Here is a 17643-nt window from a genome sequence, read left to right as displayed (position 1 = left end):
TGTTACAATTAATTCTTTGACCCACGGGCTATTTACAAGTGTATTGCAAAATTTCAAAATAGTTTGAGATTTTTAAAATTCTCTTTTGTTATTGCTTTCTCGTATGATTTCATGCTGAATGCTTTCAGCCCTTTGATATCTGTTGAGACTTGATTTCACCTAGCATATAAATAATTTTGACGGGTGTCCCATATGCACTTCAAAGAATGTGCAGTGTCGGGCTTCCCTGGTGGCGCAGTGGTTGAGAGTCCGCCTGCCGATGCAGGGGACGCGGGTTCGTGCCCCGGTCCGGGAAGATCCCACATGCCGCGGAGCGGCTGGGCCCGTGAGCCATGGCCGCTGAGCCTGCGCGTCCGGAGCCTGTGCTCCGCAACGGGAGAGGCCACAACAGTGAGAGGCCCGCGTACCGCAAAACAAAAAAAGAATGTGGAGTGTCATCTTCCTTAGTTCAGTGTCTACGTGTTTCAACTAGGTTGTATTTGTTCATTAGGGATTCTGACCCTCTGTGTCATTGATGGTGTTTTTGTCTGTTTATCGTCTCAGATACTGAGGGAAATGCATTCGTCTCGCAGTGTGATGGTGGCTTTGTGTATTTCTCCTTTAAGTGTGTCATTACTTGCTTTATATATTTAATTCTATATTATCGGATACAAACAGATTTAGATTTTTTACAATTTCCTGATGATGACCCTTTTATCACTATGAAATGTCCTGTATCTCTGGAATTTTTCCTTACCTTCAAGAATTACATCAGGTATCTACACTGTATATTCTTTTATCCATTTCTTTCAACTCTTTTTAGCTGTAATATGTATCTCTTCTGTGTCGCATATACTTTTTTTCTTTTTTTTTAAATTCAAAGTAATGATCTTAGTCTTTTAATTGGATTATTTAGTCTAGTTGCTTTTTTTTTTTTTTTTGCGGTACGTGGGCCTCTCACTGTCGTGGCCTCTCCCGTTGCGGAGCACAGGCTCCGGACGCGCAGGCTCAGCGGCCATGGCTCACGGGCCCAGCCGCTCCGCGGCATGTGGGATCTTCCCGGACCGGGGCACGAACCCGTGTCCCCTGCATCGGCAGGCGGACTCTCAACCACTGCGCCACCAGGGAAGCCCTAGTCTAGTTGCTTTTAACATAATCACTGGTATATTAGAGATTATATCTGCCATCTTAGTATCTGCTTTCTATTCAACACTCTAGTTCTTTATAATTAAAATTTTTGTTTTGAGATACTTATATTCATATGCAGTTGTAGAAATAATAGAGAGAGATTACATTTTTTTTGCCCATTTTCCCAAATGGTAGCATCTTGCAAAACTATAGTACAACACCCCATTTAGGAAACTGACATTGACAAAATCCACCACTCATTCATGCAGATTTCACATGCCTGAGTGTGTAAGAGTGTGTGTATGTGTGTGTCTGTGTGTCTGTATGTTTAGTTCTATAGAATTACATCACATGCTCATGTTCTCATATCCACCAACCCAAGCACAAGGTGGAAGAGTTCCATCACCACAAGAGCCCTCCTGTTGCCTGTCTATAACCATGCCAGCATCCTTCTTCCCCATCACATGACAACTCACTACTCTGTTCTTCACCTCTCATTATCTTGTCATTTTAAGAACATTATGTAAATGGAATCCTACATTATGTAACTGTACTGGATTGAATTTTCTCACTCGGCATAATTCTTCGGTAATTCTTCCTAGTGGTTGCATTTTTCAGTTGTTTGTCCCTTTTTATTTCTGATAGTATGGATGTATCACATTTTAAAAATTCATCCCTTAAAGGACACCTGGGTTGTTCCAGTTAATTCTAAATAAAGATGCAATGAACGTTTTGTATAGATTATTGTGGGAGTGTGCCTTTCCATTTCTTCAGGTAAATGTTCAAGAACTCGAGTACTTGGTTGTGTGGTAACAGCATGTTTAGTTTATTGAGAAACAGACACATTGTTTTGTAGGTGGCTGTACAGTTTTACATTCCCACCAGCAGGATATGAGCCATCCAGTTCCTCTACATCTTTGCCAGAATTGGGAGTTGTTGCTGTCTTTTACTTTACCGTTCTTACAGGTGTAAGATATAGGTATGATATATCACTGTGACCTGAATTTGCATATCCTGGTGATGTTCAGCATCTTTTCATGTGCTTATTTATCACATGAAATCCTCTTTGGTGAAATGTCTCTTTGTCTTTTGACCATTTTGTAATCGGCTTTGCTTATATATTTTTATTTATTTTTTTACTGTTGAGATTTGAGAGTTTTATATATATTCAAGAAAAAAGTCCTTTGTCTCAAGACACTAGTTTCTGTATTCTATTTTCTTTAACTTTTTTCTTACTTTCTGAAATAATTAAACATTTTTATTTTTTAATATTCCCTCTATTATATTGTTATATATGCATTCTTTTGTTTTGTTTTAGTTATTGCCTAAATGTTACACCATATGTCTTCGTCCTTCCAGGCTGCTATAACAAAATCCAGCAGATAATAACCGCAACAAACAACAGAAATTTGTCTCTCACAGTTCTGGGTGCGGAAGTCCTAGATTAAGGCACCTAGATCATGTTCTAGTCCTTTGATGAGGCCCCCCCCACCCCTTTTTGGTTCATATCTGGTGTCTTCTCACTCTGTCCTCACTTGGTGGAAGGGTCAGGGATCTAATTTGCCAATATTCTGATTTATTCAATAGCAGAGGCAGAAATAGGAGGCAGGCTATAATCTTTATGACCAATTTATTTTGTAAGAGGTTGTATGTAAGCAAATAAACTGTTCAAATACTTCACTTATATTCATGAAAGGGTTTCCAACAAATCAACCTGAAAAGTGGAAACAATGTAAAACTTGATACGTATTAGTGTATAAGCCCAGGTTTATATAAGGTTAGTCCTTTAGAATTATTCCATGTGGAGACTGTGTAGCACGTGTGGTTACATAGACTGCAGATTTCCTCTAAGGGCATTAACTCTAGTCAGCTAAAAATATCCAGCTGCCACGATTCATTTAAAGCAGAGAGTGCAAATGTGTTCAAGACGTGCTTTAATTTGCGGTGCAGGAAGCCATGGTTATGATGATCAGGGAGCGGAGAGAAATGTATGTCACTAACTCAAATTAGTTCTCATCTTCCATGGGTAGTTGAGCTTCTCTCTGCATATTTAAAATGTCTTCCTCGCTCTTGAATATCAAAATTAAAGTTAAGAAAGTCGCGTGAAGTTGCAGTGTTCTTTTTGTGCTGTGCATATATTTTCTTGTCACAAATTCAAAAAACATTAGTTCAAAGAGACAGACAATCGTTGTCCCCTCTCAGGCTTTTCATGTATTTTTAAGAGCAAACAAAAAAGAATATTTGAACACTTCCCTGTAATCATTTGAAAGTGCTGGTCAAGGCTATCGGAACAATTTCTCTGAAAACATGAATAACGTGGATGCAGAGAGCCGTAGGCGTGAAAGTCTCTGCCACGTGTCCGGTTCTGAAATCCGGACCAGTCTTATGGGACAGGAGAGTGACACAGGCTCCTGATGAAGCTGGGCCAGAGAAATGCCGCCTGGGGTCTTTGCAGACATGAAATCATGTGTAATATCCACAAACTCCTACTTACAAAATTCAGAAGAGACAAAAAAGCAATTTAGTTGGAGAAAAATATATAAATGTACACTATTTACCTAGCATTTTGAATACTGAACTACACAATTTTTCTATTGCTTCAGAAATGGCTGGGATTGAAAGATAGTTTGTGCATTTTCTAAAGTGCACAGCAGAGTGCACTTTACTGTGTTGCACCACAGAGGCATTTGGCTACTTTCCATTCATTTGGGGATTTTTATCCATTCCGCTCCATTAAGCTTGTTTTGAAACATGCAAGAACTTGAAACAGGAAGGTAAAAGTAAATAATGAAAGCTGTAGGAAGCTGCTTTAAACTCAACAGCACTTTTGTAGACCATTTAGGACGGCATCACTGAATGTTCTCTAACGACAACAGAAACTCAGTAGAAGACCATAGAGATATTTAGGGTGGCCGTGGCGTTTTAAGGAGAGTCTAGTTGTTATTGAAATGCGACCATCCACATAAATTTCAAGCATGAGTATTTAGACGTGGAGAAGAACTACGAACCTCTCGTCCGAAACCGACTTAGAGAAGTTGAGGAACAACTGGCTTAACAGCTGACAAAGCCCTTCAGCTCGTGACAGCAAAAGACTGTACATGGTGCTCGGTATCTGTGCGTGCGGTTTCTGGGTGATCTTTCCACTGTACATCGGGAATGCATTGAAAAATGTCAAGAGGAGCTGCTGGCGGCCAAAATAATGGATAAACATCGATGTGTAAGTTTGTGGGACGCTGGAGAGAGAATCCCGCTCACAGGTCTTAGACATGCATCTCAAAGATTCTCCAAGTGTACCTGAATCTCAAGATGCCTTGTGGTCATTCAAAGTTGTGTGTTGTCTGGGTTCCTCTGTAGCGTTCCATTTAAAAACAGATTTTTTTAAAAGGGAAGTAAGCAAATATGAATTTGAAGCTGCATTTATGTTGTTTGAAAGAAGAGATTTTGAACACATAACTGTTTCAAGTCGCAAACAGACAAATGAGACGATGTTCTGATCTAATTTGTTCTGACACCTCCGCAGGCAGAACGCTTTTCAAGTCATCGCCGTGGACGGGGTCTGCAGCGGGATCATCCAGTGCCTCTCTGCTGAGGACTGTGGCGAGTGGCTGCACGCCGTAGCGGCCAATATTTCCAGCCTCACGAAGCACAACGTAAGTAGTGATTCAGGGAGCTCCTGGCCGGTTCCTCGGCCTCGGTGAATTTCTGCAGTACATGCATAACCTTGCGTCAGCTGCGAATGGACCACTGCACACCCATCATAAACACTACTGTGCAGTGTTTAAAGAAAATCACTCTGTCCTGAGAGTTTTAGTCCAATGTATCAGCTCAACAGTATTGACACCTAAGTTTCCATTCAGAAACATTGTGACATCTACGTTAGTTAAATAACTGAAAATAGATATTTAGCATGTGAGCACTAAAATATCTATTATCTGTATCTATATATATCATCCATCTATCTATGTCTGTATATCTATCTATATATGCATCTATCTAGATATCTTTACATGGCTTCTCCCTCTGGTTCCTCTGGAGATCCCCAAAATTTAGAGTATTAACTTGAAGCAAGTACTGTTTGTTACAACCCATGAATCTTAACCTTCACAAATCTATTCAAGTATGGGAGCTGGTTTAGGCTTTAGCTGGGACCCAGCCCCCTAACCCATGGCTCCTGCCACCTCTCTCCTTCCACGGGGTAAGGGAGTAGGATAAGTAAAGTGAGCGGGCTTCTGCGCAAGCACGGCTCTAAGGCGAGTCTCTCTGAAGCATCATCTTCCATTGTTTAGTTTGGTGCCACCTTGGATAATGGTAAAATAAAATCAAAATAATTTTGTCAGAATATTTTTAACCTTTATATTCAACGATCTAGAAAAAAGTTTTCAGGCAGCAAATATAATTGCGTTGTTTTTTTGCCTTGGGTTTTGTGGGAGTTTTGTCAGTCTGAAGCCTCTTGTCCTTCTCGGCGATTCCAATTGATGACACCACCAGATCAGCAGACGCAGTCTTGGGTGGGCACTCTTGCCCCACCCAGATGTGCCCCGGAGATATCAGCCTGGATTATCCGGGAGGGTCCAGTGTAATCACTAGAGTCTTTAGAAGTGGAAGAGGTAGGAAAATGAGAGGAGTAGGGAGACGGCAGCATGGGGAGGGGGAGGGCTGACACTGCTGGCTCTGAGGATGGGAAGGGACCAGGACCCCAAGAGGGCAGGAGGCCAGGAGAAGCTGCCCGCAACGAGGGGACACTGCCGACCCGGGCAGAGACCATCCTGCCCTCACCCTGGTCTCATCCCAGAGAGGCCCACTGAGGCTGCCGACCTACAGAACTGCAGGATCACGGATTAGTGTTTCTTTTAAAGCACTGTTTGTGGTAATTTATGATTTCAGTAATAGAAAATGAATATAGCACCTATTCATCTTCAAAATAAATCCATTGAATTTTTTTCACTTAATCTAAATCTCATGGTTTAATCTGAAAATCATACTTTTACTCTTTCACATTTAACTTTTTCGGAATAACCATGAAATGCACTTGCATATAAGAGAAAACAACCTAATATTTGTATTATTAGGTTGTCCATGTGCAAAGCAGCCTACAATATTATCTGAATCCCTAGACCCTTTCAAAATAACTCATTTGTAATAATATCACAAGAAAGTCATCATAATTGCTGAGCTGAAGCCACCTGAACAGGGACTGTCTTTGGAGTGGGAAGGGTCTGTGTGTCTCAGTGTCTCGGTGGGCGGGGCAGGGCTGGGAGCCTTCAAATACCACAGAAAGGGGGAGGGATAAAGGGCAAGAATCAAGTGAAGGAAGATGGAAGTATAGCTCCGAACACGCTCCCGTTTGATCAAAGGGAATTGAAGCTGATGCTTTTGCAGAGGTATGGCTGCCATGGGGAAAGCATGGCTGCAGTGTCAGGGACTTGGTGTGGAGCCTTGGTCTGTACTCACCAGCTCTGGGACTGGGCTTCGTGGTCCACTTCGTCAGCGGGCGCTGTTAGCTCCAGCCACCGTGAGGGTTAAATGAAAAAGTGCTTTAGACATCCTGGCCCTTAAATGATGCTGAAACATTTGCGTGTTTTCTTCTCTCCAGCTGCACTCTACATTAAATGATTTAATCCATAAACCACCAATGAATGGCCGCATCGATTTGCTTATTGTATGTGATGTGGCACACTTTTGCTTTGTCCAGTTGTCGTTTGAGATTCTCCATCTTCTGAAAGATGGCTGTTTGGATAACAATGCTGATAAAAAGGGACAAGACGAGTTAAATGTCTAGTCGTGACTAGACCATTAAGCAGCTATATTTCTGGTAGCCACAGATCTACCCCTCGGTTCCCTCATCTTTCAAAGAGACAGAGGGAAGACAGTAGAAGACAAAGCTCTCTTTCAGCCAGCATTTCACGAATCTAACCTTTCCAGCCACTGTTTACCGCTCCAGCACTAAAATCAATCCGGAATGATAAGCAGAGAGAATCTCATGCAATGTTTCTACTAAGGTTACCTACTAACACAAAGGGGTCTCTTCTAGTCTAAATTCTTCCATATACATCCTATGCCTGCATTTCCTTTATTGGAATGGAGTATGCTGCTTGAAATGTATCACGTGTGTGTGTGTGCGCACGCAGACAGATATAAATATATATGTATATGTAATATGCCTCTATTCTTTTTTAAAAGATTTATTTATTGCTTATTCATTTATTGTATTTATTTTCGGCTGCGTGGGGTCTTAGTTGCGGCATGCAGGATACTTGTGGTGGCGCGCGGGATCTTCATTGTGCTGCGCGGGCGTGTCTCTAGTTGTGGCATGCGGGTTTTCTCTCTAGTTGTGGCGCACAGGCTCCAGGGTGCGTGGGCTCTGTAGTTTGTGGTACGCGGGCTCTAGTTGAGGCGAATGAGCTCAGTAATTGTGGCGCATGCACGCGGGCTTAGTTGCCCTAAGGCACTTGGGATCTTAGTTCCCCGACCATGTCCCCTGCATTGCAAGCTGATTCTTTACCACTGGACCACCAGGGAAGTCCCAATGCTTCTGTTCTTAGTGGTTCAATGAAAATTACTGTGATCTTAAATAAGAATGGTTGCATATATGAGATTTTCAAAATACATAATTCATATTTTATTATGTGAAAGAGAATAGACTCTTTTCCCCAAAGGTCTGTATCAATTGAGAATGCTTTCAGTGACAAACTAGAGAGACCCTAAATACTGATGAGTAAAGAGTTGGGTTTTTCCCCAAATGAAAAGCATTGTGGATGGTGGCATCTGCTGGAAGCCACCATCCACCCAGAACCCATCCTCTGTCTACACACATAAGGGCTGCAACAGTTCCAAACATCACTTCAGTGTTCAGAACAGGAAAGAAAGGGAAGAAGGATAAGTAGCGCCAGCTACATCTCTGCTCTTTCATCAAGATAAGAGACGATTTCCCAGAAACCCTTTAGTGGACTAATAATGCTCACTTCTCCTCCTGAACTCAGCCCCATGATGATTCTGAGGGGTGGCTGGCTGGAGAGTGGGGGCGCTAGTCTCTGCCTTTTCTAGTGTTTGTAGTGGGAGAACCAAGAAAAGAAGATTGTGAATGGCTTCTGAGTCAGATAACCAACAATATCTACTACACTGCTTAATACTAAAAACATATTAATTCTAAAAACAATGCATGAACAACCAACACCCCTATGCTTTTTGTGGATTGATCACAGTCCTTCAGGATTCACACACACACACACACACGTCGTCAGTCATTTGAGTTCCTGCAGGATGTATTCCAGCCATCTTCCTATATTTTACCCATTTACCTGCAGGAGCAAAACCCATTACTTGGGAGTCATATTAATCCACAGAGTTCTGCTATTTTAGATGGCAAACACTTGCAAGTTGAGAAAAGGGAATTTTTTCCCATAATACTGTTGGTTGTGGAAAGCTAAAGAAGAAACTTCTATCGTGTGTACCACATTAAAAAGACTCGACAAAGCTTGTAGGTGAATTGAAAGTCATGACAAAATAAAGCCTAGCAGAAAGGAGCTTTACCGAAAAGGAGCTGGAGTCTGTGATCAGAGGTTGCAGCGTGCGGTTCTGACAGGCATGGGTGTCACTTAAGGAGACGTTTTCTTCCTTTTTATAGCTGCTGAGTCCTCAGATGCACTTTAGTTAGTGTGTTGCTTTCTGCATCGCTTCTCCTCACACACCAAAGTGCAAACTTCACACATGCAGATGCCACCCAGAAATGGGTTACAGAGGGTGGAGTCAGACAACGGCAGAGTCAGTAGATCAAGTCAGAAGAAAGGCCGGGCAAGCTGGGCATTCTGTTGTGTGCATATGTGAACTAGCCAGCCTACTCTGTCTCTTAGAAAACTACTCACCAACAGTTAAAGTTCTTGTAGAGTTCTTGATACTGGAGAACATTAGCTGATGTTTACTTGCTCAATCCAGAACGTCTGCCTTGATGTCAACTGTAAAGCACGGTCGTAAGAAAACAGGCAGCTTTACTGACAGCTTCCCTGCCAGCCCTGGTCCGGTTGGGCTCTACCCGCCTGGCCCCGCCCCCGCCTCCCCTTTGGAGCATTCCCAGCCCCTAATGTTCCAGGGGCCTCAAAGCCACAGGCACCGCGCAGGGGCCCTTGCCCCGACACACCCACCCCTCCGCCACCCGTGCCCAGGCCTGGACCTCAACGTGGCCTTGGTCGTAATCATAGTGACAGGAGCTGACCGTCCTGGGCCCACAGCTGCTCCCAGGCCGACGGAAGCTCCACGGGAACGTAGGGTAATTCCTCCCCTGGGCATACCTTGTCCAGTGCGAGTCAGGTGGCAGAAGGAAGCAAGCTAACAGAGGACTTGCCCTTGCTCACTGGATGAACCATCTGGAAACGCAGTGACTGCACGAGGCTCTGAAGGCGGGTCACACCTGGTGAACAACCGACAGCATTTGATGAGAAGCCCTGGGCAGCTCGGGCACATGGACCACTCGCCAGCCGATGCCTGCTTTCTGCTGCCGGCCTCCCTTCCCTTCACCTGTGACTCTGGCCTCCTGAGGACTGTACATCCTCTTCGGGCTCTGTTTCTCGGGAGGTGAGACCAAGGGCACCGAGCGGTCCACGTTCCGCCCAGGAGCGGACGTCATGTGGAAGAGAAGGGCACTAAGTACGCAGGTGAAAGGCCCCAGGACGTCACGCGAGAAATCACTGGGAGTTTGCAGTGGCTCCATGGAACGTTTCTTAGAACTGCCGTCTTCGGCAACTGAGCTCAAGAGCCAGACCCGAGGGAGCAGAGACAGCTGCAGGCCTCTCCCAAGGACCCAGGCCGGATTCTTACTGTGAACACTGCACGTTCCCCTCCCTAGGAAGCCTGACTAATAATTTGGCAATGATGGACCTATTCTCTCCACCTGTGACCAACACTGGCAGATAAAACACATCCCATCACTGCCTGCAACCCAGGGTCCCTGCTGCCTGCACACCCCATGTCCAGCCAGGGTCCCCGCTGCCTGCACACCCCGCCTCCGGCCAGGGTCCCCGCTGCCTGCACACCCCACGTCCAGCCAGGGTCCCCGCTGCCTGCACACCCCGCCTCCGGCCAGGGTCCCCGCTGCTCACATGTGCGCAGGCGTTGTGCGACCTGCTCTAACACTCATGCCAAAGACACGCTTGTTTTGCCAACTCTACCAGAGGGTCCCTGAGGACAGGGATCTGGTACCCTTGGCATATTCCCTCCACGTCTGACATACAGTCATTTCTGGAGTTCAGTGAATTCATGGAAGAATAAGAGCTCTGAGCAAAGAACTAGACATTTATAAATGGCTGCAACTTACTTTTAGCTTTTAGGCATCTAATTCACAGTAAGATTGTGTGTGTGTGTGTGTGTGTGTGTGTGTGTGTGTGTGTGTATTATATATACTATGTATGATATATACCATATACATGCTAATTGTAAGGATGGCGACAGGTAAAATTGAAAAGTTCTTGTACTAGAAAAAATAAGAAAGTTCACTTGGGTATAACACTGGGTGGTCATCCTGATGGACTCTTAAATAGACAGGTTTTTAAAAGCAACAAGGCAGGCAATTACATCGTACCCGTGGGCCTGGGGAATAACCAAGGTGGCCAGGGCGTAGAATCCATAGTCTGAGAAAAATGGATGAAAAAATTGAGCTGAAATGTGGGCTCCTGAGGCAGAGATCATCTTTGATTCTCCCCTTTGCTGGTGAAGGCAGTTTTACCAACAGCTGCAGAATGGATGTATCGCCGTGATGCACCCACACTAACATCATGTGTCATCGGAAGGACTTACATCGACGGAATAAAGATCTCTCCGGGTCCTTACACACCTGCTAACTAACACTGGCCACAAATCTCTAAGGAAATTGGGGGACCGTTTCTTGTTTCCAGAAGAATTATTTCCTTGGATAAATCTTCAAAATTAATTTTCATGGGAAAATATGCCTTGTGAGCAGGGTCCTGCAGCACCCATCCTGAGAGCACATCACTCACCAAAACTGACGTGTACGTGAGGTTGAAAAAGTGAAAGTAATAGAATTAGGATACAATTTTTTAAATGTAAGCTCGTCACTTATCATTTTTTGTTTTGTTTTGTTTTGTTTTGTTTGTTTTTGCGGTACGCGGGCCTCTCACTGTTGTGGCCTCTCCCGTTGCGGAGCACAGGCTCCGGACGCGCAGGCTCAGCGGCCATGGCTCACGGGCCCAGCCGCTCCGCGGCACGTGGGATCTTCCCGGACCGGGGCACGAACCCGTGTCCCCTGCATCGGCAGGCGGACTCTCAACCACTGTGCCACCAGGGAAGCCCCTCGTCACTTATCTTTAAACATTTAATTGGAAAATAATCCCTAAAGACGTTTAATGTAGGAAGAGGAAAACATTTTAAAAGAATATTTGAATATCCTATGTATTTTTCTTTTTGTCTAAAGAGAATGTCAAAAGACAACATTACCGCTTTGGTTTCTGGATACAACTGGTGATGCTAAAATTGAATATACAAAATTAAGGAATTAAAAAATAAGAGTGATATTTAAAACAAATGGATGCTTCTATTACTCCAAATTTTATTTTTAATAAATTAAATCAAAACAGATCTTTATTAAAACCAGTTGTGTAATTATTCTCAGTTTAACAGACCTGCAACAACTAGACTTCCTTTAAGGGATTTCCATCATTAACATTCAATTAAAGGTTTTCAAAGAAAAAGAGGGACACATATTATCATTCCCCCCAGCATTTAAAGTGAATATTATTCCTTAAAATACAGTTCATAGGGCTTCCCTGGTGGCACAGTGGTTGAGAGTCCGCCTGCTGATGCAGGGGACACGGGGTCGTGCCCCGGTCCGGGAAGATCCCGCATGCCACGGAGCGGCTGGGCCCGTGAGCCATGGCCGCTGAGCCTGCGCGTCCGGAGCCTGTGCTCCGCGACGGGAGAGGCCACGGCAGTGAGAGGCCCGCGTACCGCAATAAAAAAAAAAACAAAACACAGTTCATAATATTTAAGCAGATGTTCACTTTTGATGTTGGGTAAATTATAAAGTAGTAGAATCATCATTTTATTTTCTGTTTGAGTGTAAGAAGTATAATCTGAAAAACACTTGTAATGTGAGTATTCAATGCCTTTATACGTGACCTTCAATTTTTTTTAGGGGAGTCGCAAATTTTAAATTTAATTTTAAATTTAAGTTCTAATGAAAATTCTCTAATGAAAAAGCTACTGGATTTAAATTAACCTTTCAATAATATAAGAATATACTATTGCATATAATAGAGTTTTAAAATATTTGTTTCTTTAAATAAGACTTCATTAATACCAAAGATTCCCATAAGAAAAAAAAAATCACTAATGTAATAGAATAAAGTAGGAAGGCAAAATAAATGGTGAAAATGTTTGATAAAACAACATACCTCTTTTTCTTAATATTATTTAACATCTACAAAAGTACGTAGATGGTATGCCAAAAGTACTCTTCTCAGTAATAAATTGTAAGAGCTTGAAAAAGAACTGTCTTTTCTATTCCATTTCATCCAAATGTGAAGATTCTTCTCACGCTGGGTTTTTCATGTGTTCTTTCCCTTAAAAAATTATTCAAACTTCTCTTCCTGCAAGAGTATATCTATATTACTTCATTTTTATATCTACTGGGCATGTTGTTTCCTAGAAAATCAAACACTAAACCCTATTTGCCATTTGACGTAACAGAGTTGGTAAAAATATATCTTAAAATATGTGCTTTCATAATAATTTTAGACTTTAGGTATTTATTAAAGTTCAGAAGAGAATAAAAATGAAAATTTATTACAATAATAATGGTATATTTATTGCTAGTGTTCTTATTAGTGTATATGTTACATGTACATTAAAATGTGTGCTTTTGTTGACATATATAAAATAAAATTACCATCCTCTTGTGTAGATGGTATATTATCCTTTGTCGAGCTAACATTTAATCATGGGCATTTTCCTAGCTACATTGAATGGACTAATAGGTATTTTGCTATTTGTTTAAATCATAAATAATGAATGGATTATTATTTGACATACACATCATTTAAAATATATCATTAATGTAATAGCGCCGTACGAATTTTCTGGCCTATTAATTTGTAAAAGATTGCTTATTGTATCTTAATATAGGTGTCTAGGAAAAGAATCAAAGACTCTACACGTTCTGTAGTCTCATAAACTAAGATTGATGTCTTAATCCAGCTAAATCAGGCGGGGCTGAACTTTCTGTAAGGCTCTGCTTCTGTTTCCTCTGCCCCAAAGGTGCAGCCCACCCTCCCCGCCCGCCCCAAGCCTGCGGGCTGAGAGCATGTCTATTCCCGAACACATCTACGCCCGGGCTCTGACTTCTCCTGGCTTCTCTCTCAGCACAGATTTACAAAACTCTGGTCTGTGTTCAGAGGTTCTCAGATTAATTTTTTTAGCCTTTTGTCCTGTTCAGATTCAGACTCCAGCAACTGTCTTGAGGTGAAAAGCAGTGTTGCATTTGAAGCCTCACAGATCTCGCGTGTTGCCCCTGTAAACCCAGGAGAAGATACATGCTCTGCTCCTCTGTCTGTCCACAGGCTCTCCGTCTGGGCGTCTGTCCCCGAGCCTGCCTAGTGGCCCTGAGCTGTCAGCTCGTCATCTCATCTCCGGAATCGAAGCCACGCTCCCCCTAGTTACAGCGGGAGCTCTCAGAAGTCTTTAAACAAAGTGCTTTCACTAGGTTTATCTTTCCATCTCCGTGGCCCTCAGTAGGATGGTTGAGGTGCCTCAGGCCACCCCATCCCGTCTTAAATATGTGTGCGTTAAGTATGAGTTGCACTGGGAGTTTGTGGGTGATACATCGTTTTCAAGTAATTAACCACCTTTTCCAGCTTTCTTCTCTATTCAAATTTAAAATACAATCTTTGTCATTAACTCAGTAATATATATTTTAGATTCAATGTTTAAGTTTCTATCAGAAGTCATTGTCACAATTAGTTTGGCAGGGTAAAACCCTGTTTTAATGATTGTAATTCTGTAATGCATTCAAATAGCCCCCTGAGATTAACCTTAAACACCTTTGGGTGTATTTGACCTTTTATTCTTGATGGGCCCATAAAGGTCTAAAAATGGTTGCACTTAGAATAGCACCACCAAATAATATTTTAATTTGGAAGAAAGTTGACATTCAGCAATGGATCTATAATTTCATATTAGGTTGATTGTTATGAATTTTATTTTTATTAGGTTGATTAAAAAGCATTTTGTTTTATTTCTCTTTTTTTTTCACATTTAGGAAGATTGTTGATTTGGATACACGTATTTCATATTCAGACACCTTGAAATCACTAAGTCATTTTTAATCTAATTGTCTTGGGTATTTATAAAGTAGACTATCTTCCATTAATGCCATGCAAAGCTGTTCTTTCTAATACTTTTACATTCTATTTTTACATATTATCTTGACTATAATTTTTAATGTCACTGTTACACATTAATGATAAGGGTAATTCTCATAGTCTCTTGTTAAATGGATTTTATATGTTTAATTTTTAACCATGGTATTTGTTAATTTGATAAAAATGCTGATTCTATATGATGTAAAAAAGCATTATTTTTTCTTTTACTTATTACATTTACTTTACCATTATTTTTATTACTTTGGGATTACATTTTTAGAAAAGATTTTGCATATCTTTGTAAGATTAAATTATTTTTCTTCTTAGCATAGCCATCCCATAGATGGGTTTCTATAAATCATGTCTGGTTCACAAATATGTCTTTGTGTTTAGTTCTCACTGTCTCTGAAAGTTAAAGTAAATGTCAAATTTACATATTGAGATTTGTCATAACAATTAAATTTCCAGAATTGAATTTCTGATACAAGTAGAACACTGTTATATTTTGGCATAGCAAGAATATGTCAGGTCTTAGTACCAACTGTTCCCTTTAGTCCAAAATACGTATTAATCTAATGATTGCCATTATTTTTGCATTTCTGTTGATTTTACTCACGTGGAAATCATTAGCAAAGTGGATAAATGGGGTTCTTTCAATCAATTACAAAGCTCTGAGATGATACTAAGAAAGAGGACTAAATCAGATGCTAGTTAAGAATAATCAGGATCTCTGAGCCAGTTGTAGATTTCCGGGTCAGAAAGGCGGGCATCCCAGGGGCCCCAGGCAAGGGTGGCAGCAGAAGGAACAGAGGCCCCCCTCCCCCCCACCGCTGTGATTCAGGGCGGGGCTTCAGAGGAGGTGGGGCTAGCACAGGACACACCCCACAGGACAGCCGGCTGTGACTGACAGTGCTGGTCGGCCACGTGAGCAGAGGGGAGATGAGGTGGAAAAGACCTTCTGCAGTCAAGGGTTCTGCAGCAAGGGCAGGGCAAACACAGCTGGACCCACACACAGGGCCCAAGAGAAGGTCACCGGCCACTTCTGCTTGGGTTTTCGTGGCAGACCTGGTTCTTGGTTATGCAGTCCTCTGTGCACCTCAGGTAAACATACAAAAAAAGAAAGAAGACTCTTGCCAGGTGAAAAAGTGCAAGGGAGACAGAGGGAGCGAGGGAGGGTGGGAGAGAGGGAGCCAGCAGGTGGGCAGGGGGTGGGGGGTTGGTGAGAGCCAAGCCAGAGCCAGGCTATACCCCGAGTTCTGTACAGAGGGGACCCCCCCCCCTCACCCTGCGGAGACCACATCCCCGTAAACTCCCTGCGGAGACGTTCCTCCCGGGTGGCCAAGCGTCACCGTGGTCTCTGATGCTCTGACGTGTGTGGTCCCACTGGCGTCTCCAGCTCACAGCTCAGGAAGCTGCGTCTAGTCCTCCAGCGTTGCTGGGATTTTGTCACCAGCCTCGCAGGCAGGAGACATCTCGGAGCCTCTCCTGCAGATGGAAACACATCCTCTGCCTTCAGCTCTCCCGTCATTTGGAAACCACCCTTGACATGGGGATTCCATGAGCACCGGGGGAAGAGTCCAGAGCTCTCTCCACTGGGACCCCCAGACTGTGTTTTTCTGTGTCCAGTCCCTCAAGACTTGACCTAAGGCGACAAGTTGCAGGAGCCCAGATCCCTCGCCCCCCTCCCCCTCTGTATTTTTGTATCCACCGAGGAACTAGTCTTCCTCTGAGGTGAGAACTTGCTTTTAAATCATCAGCATTCTTTTCCTTCCCATTATGGTATAAACTCTAGGTATCGAAGCCATTACAATTACTATAGACATTCAAAGCTAGGAATTTAGATTTTTTTTTTTTTAGAAGTAACTTGCATTCAAGACTAAGCTAGAGGTCAAATACAAGAGTTTGACTCTGTTCTGAGATATTCTGTCTCTTCACGTGTTCAACAAATATTGATTTTGCCCCTACTAAGACCCAGGCCGACGTCTAGGTGCTAGAAGTGATGTATTTAATGAAACAGACAGAAATCTATGACCTCGTGCTCTTGTTTTCTGGGGAATCATAATACAAAAACAAGTTAAAATAAAATAAACAGTATTAGATAATGCTAAGTGATAGAAGGGAAAAATCAGAAAAAGACCATTTTTAGCGGTGCACTGCTTGACATCTCTACCTTGCTACCTCTAAGCAAGGGTTGTAAAGAAACCTCAACTTTCTTTCTTTCTTGCTCACACCGTGGTAACTTAAAAGAATTCATTTGTTTTCTTTTGGTCCTTTCACCCATTTTAATGAAGAATTTTGTTCAGGTTACCGTTTTTAATCTCAATTTTAAATTGTTCAACATATTCTCTGGTTGGACTCTATGAACCCAGATTAGCCACATTGTTCCCACCCTAAAAACCTAGAGCTGTATGTTACCAATGTGGTATGTGCACGTGTGTTTGTGCTATAAATCAGAAAATACTTGTCTAGTTCATTTAGGTACTGTGATTTTCTATTTAGAAGGAGATGTTCCAGTATGATTCAGAAAAAAATAGAAATCGGAGCACTGTGTGTTATTTTCTTGAACTAACCTGGAGGAGCCCATTCAAGCAAATTTGATGGCAGAGGCTTGATCGTGAAAACCAGTTTTCATTGAATGTCATTTTAAGTAAATACTGTGCCAAGAAGTGTCGTTTATTTACCTTCAGTCATACATGTTATGTCCTTCATAGAACTAAAATTACATGTTAGGGGAGCTAAAACATACACAGCTAGATAGTACTCACTCTAAGACAGTGGTCCACATAAAATGCTGATAGGATTTTATAGCAATCCTTAAAAACTAGTAAAAAGCATAGTTCCATGAAGTATTCAATATGAATTTTTTGACTGGTAGTGAAACATGCTTAGGGGTCTGCTCTTCTCTGCCCATCTCCAGACTATCCTGATTTTAGCTGAAGGCACCGATAGTTCTAGAGAGTTCCTGCACTGATTCCTCACCAGAGCGAAAACTACTTGGAAATGATTGTAGCGATGTTAGAAGGATATGATATTTGTGCATGACCCTGCAGAGATCACACACCTATGCTCAAATTTTATTTTCTTTCACATTTTAAGTGACATATATTCTGCCAGTAAGTCTGATCTCATATATGAGCCATTTGTGCCTCCAACTTTGTGCCTCACGTTCATC

The 17643-nt window shown here is 42.4% G+C and overlaps 1 protein-coding gene across 8 annotated transcripts in view; it reads left to right on the top strand.

Moving 5' to 3' along the window:
* SNTG1 (syntrophin gamma 1) overlaps window positions 1–17643 on the top strand; it is a 462794-nt gene that overhangs the window by 352327 nt on the left and 92824 nt on the right. For all 8 annotated transcript variants that reach the window (XM_079902226.1, XM_079902222.1, XM_079902224.1 and 5 more), the window contains one exon: window positions 4628–4757. In XM_079902226.1, coding sequence (XP_079758352.1) covers window positions 4628–4757 — 130 coding nt within the window. The remainder of the gene's footprint in view (window positions 1–4627; window positions 4758–17643) is intronic.

The sequence above is a fragment of the Stenella coeruleoalba genome (assembly GCF_951394435.1).
Source record: "Stenella coeruleoalba genome assembly, chromosome: 17".
NCBI classification, from domain to species: Eukaryota; Metazoa; Chordata; class Mammalia; order Artiodactyla; family Delphinidae; genus Stenella; species Stenella coeruleoalba.
The sequence above is the reverse complement of the archived record's forward strand: the minus strand, read 5'-3'. Positions and strand labels throughout refer to the sequence as shown.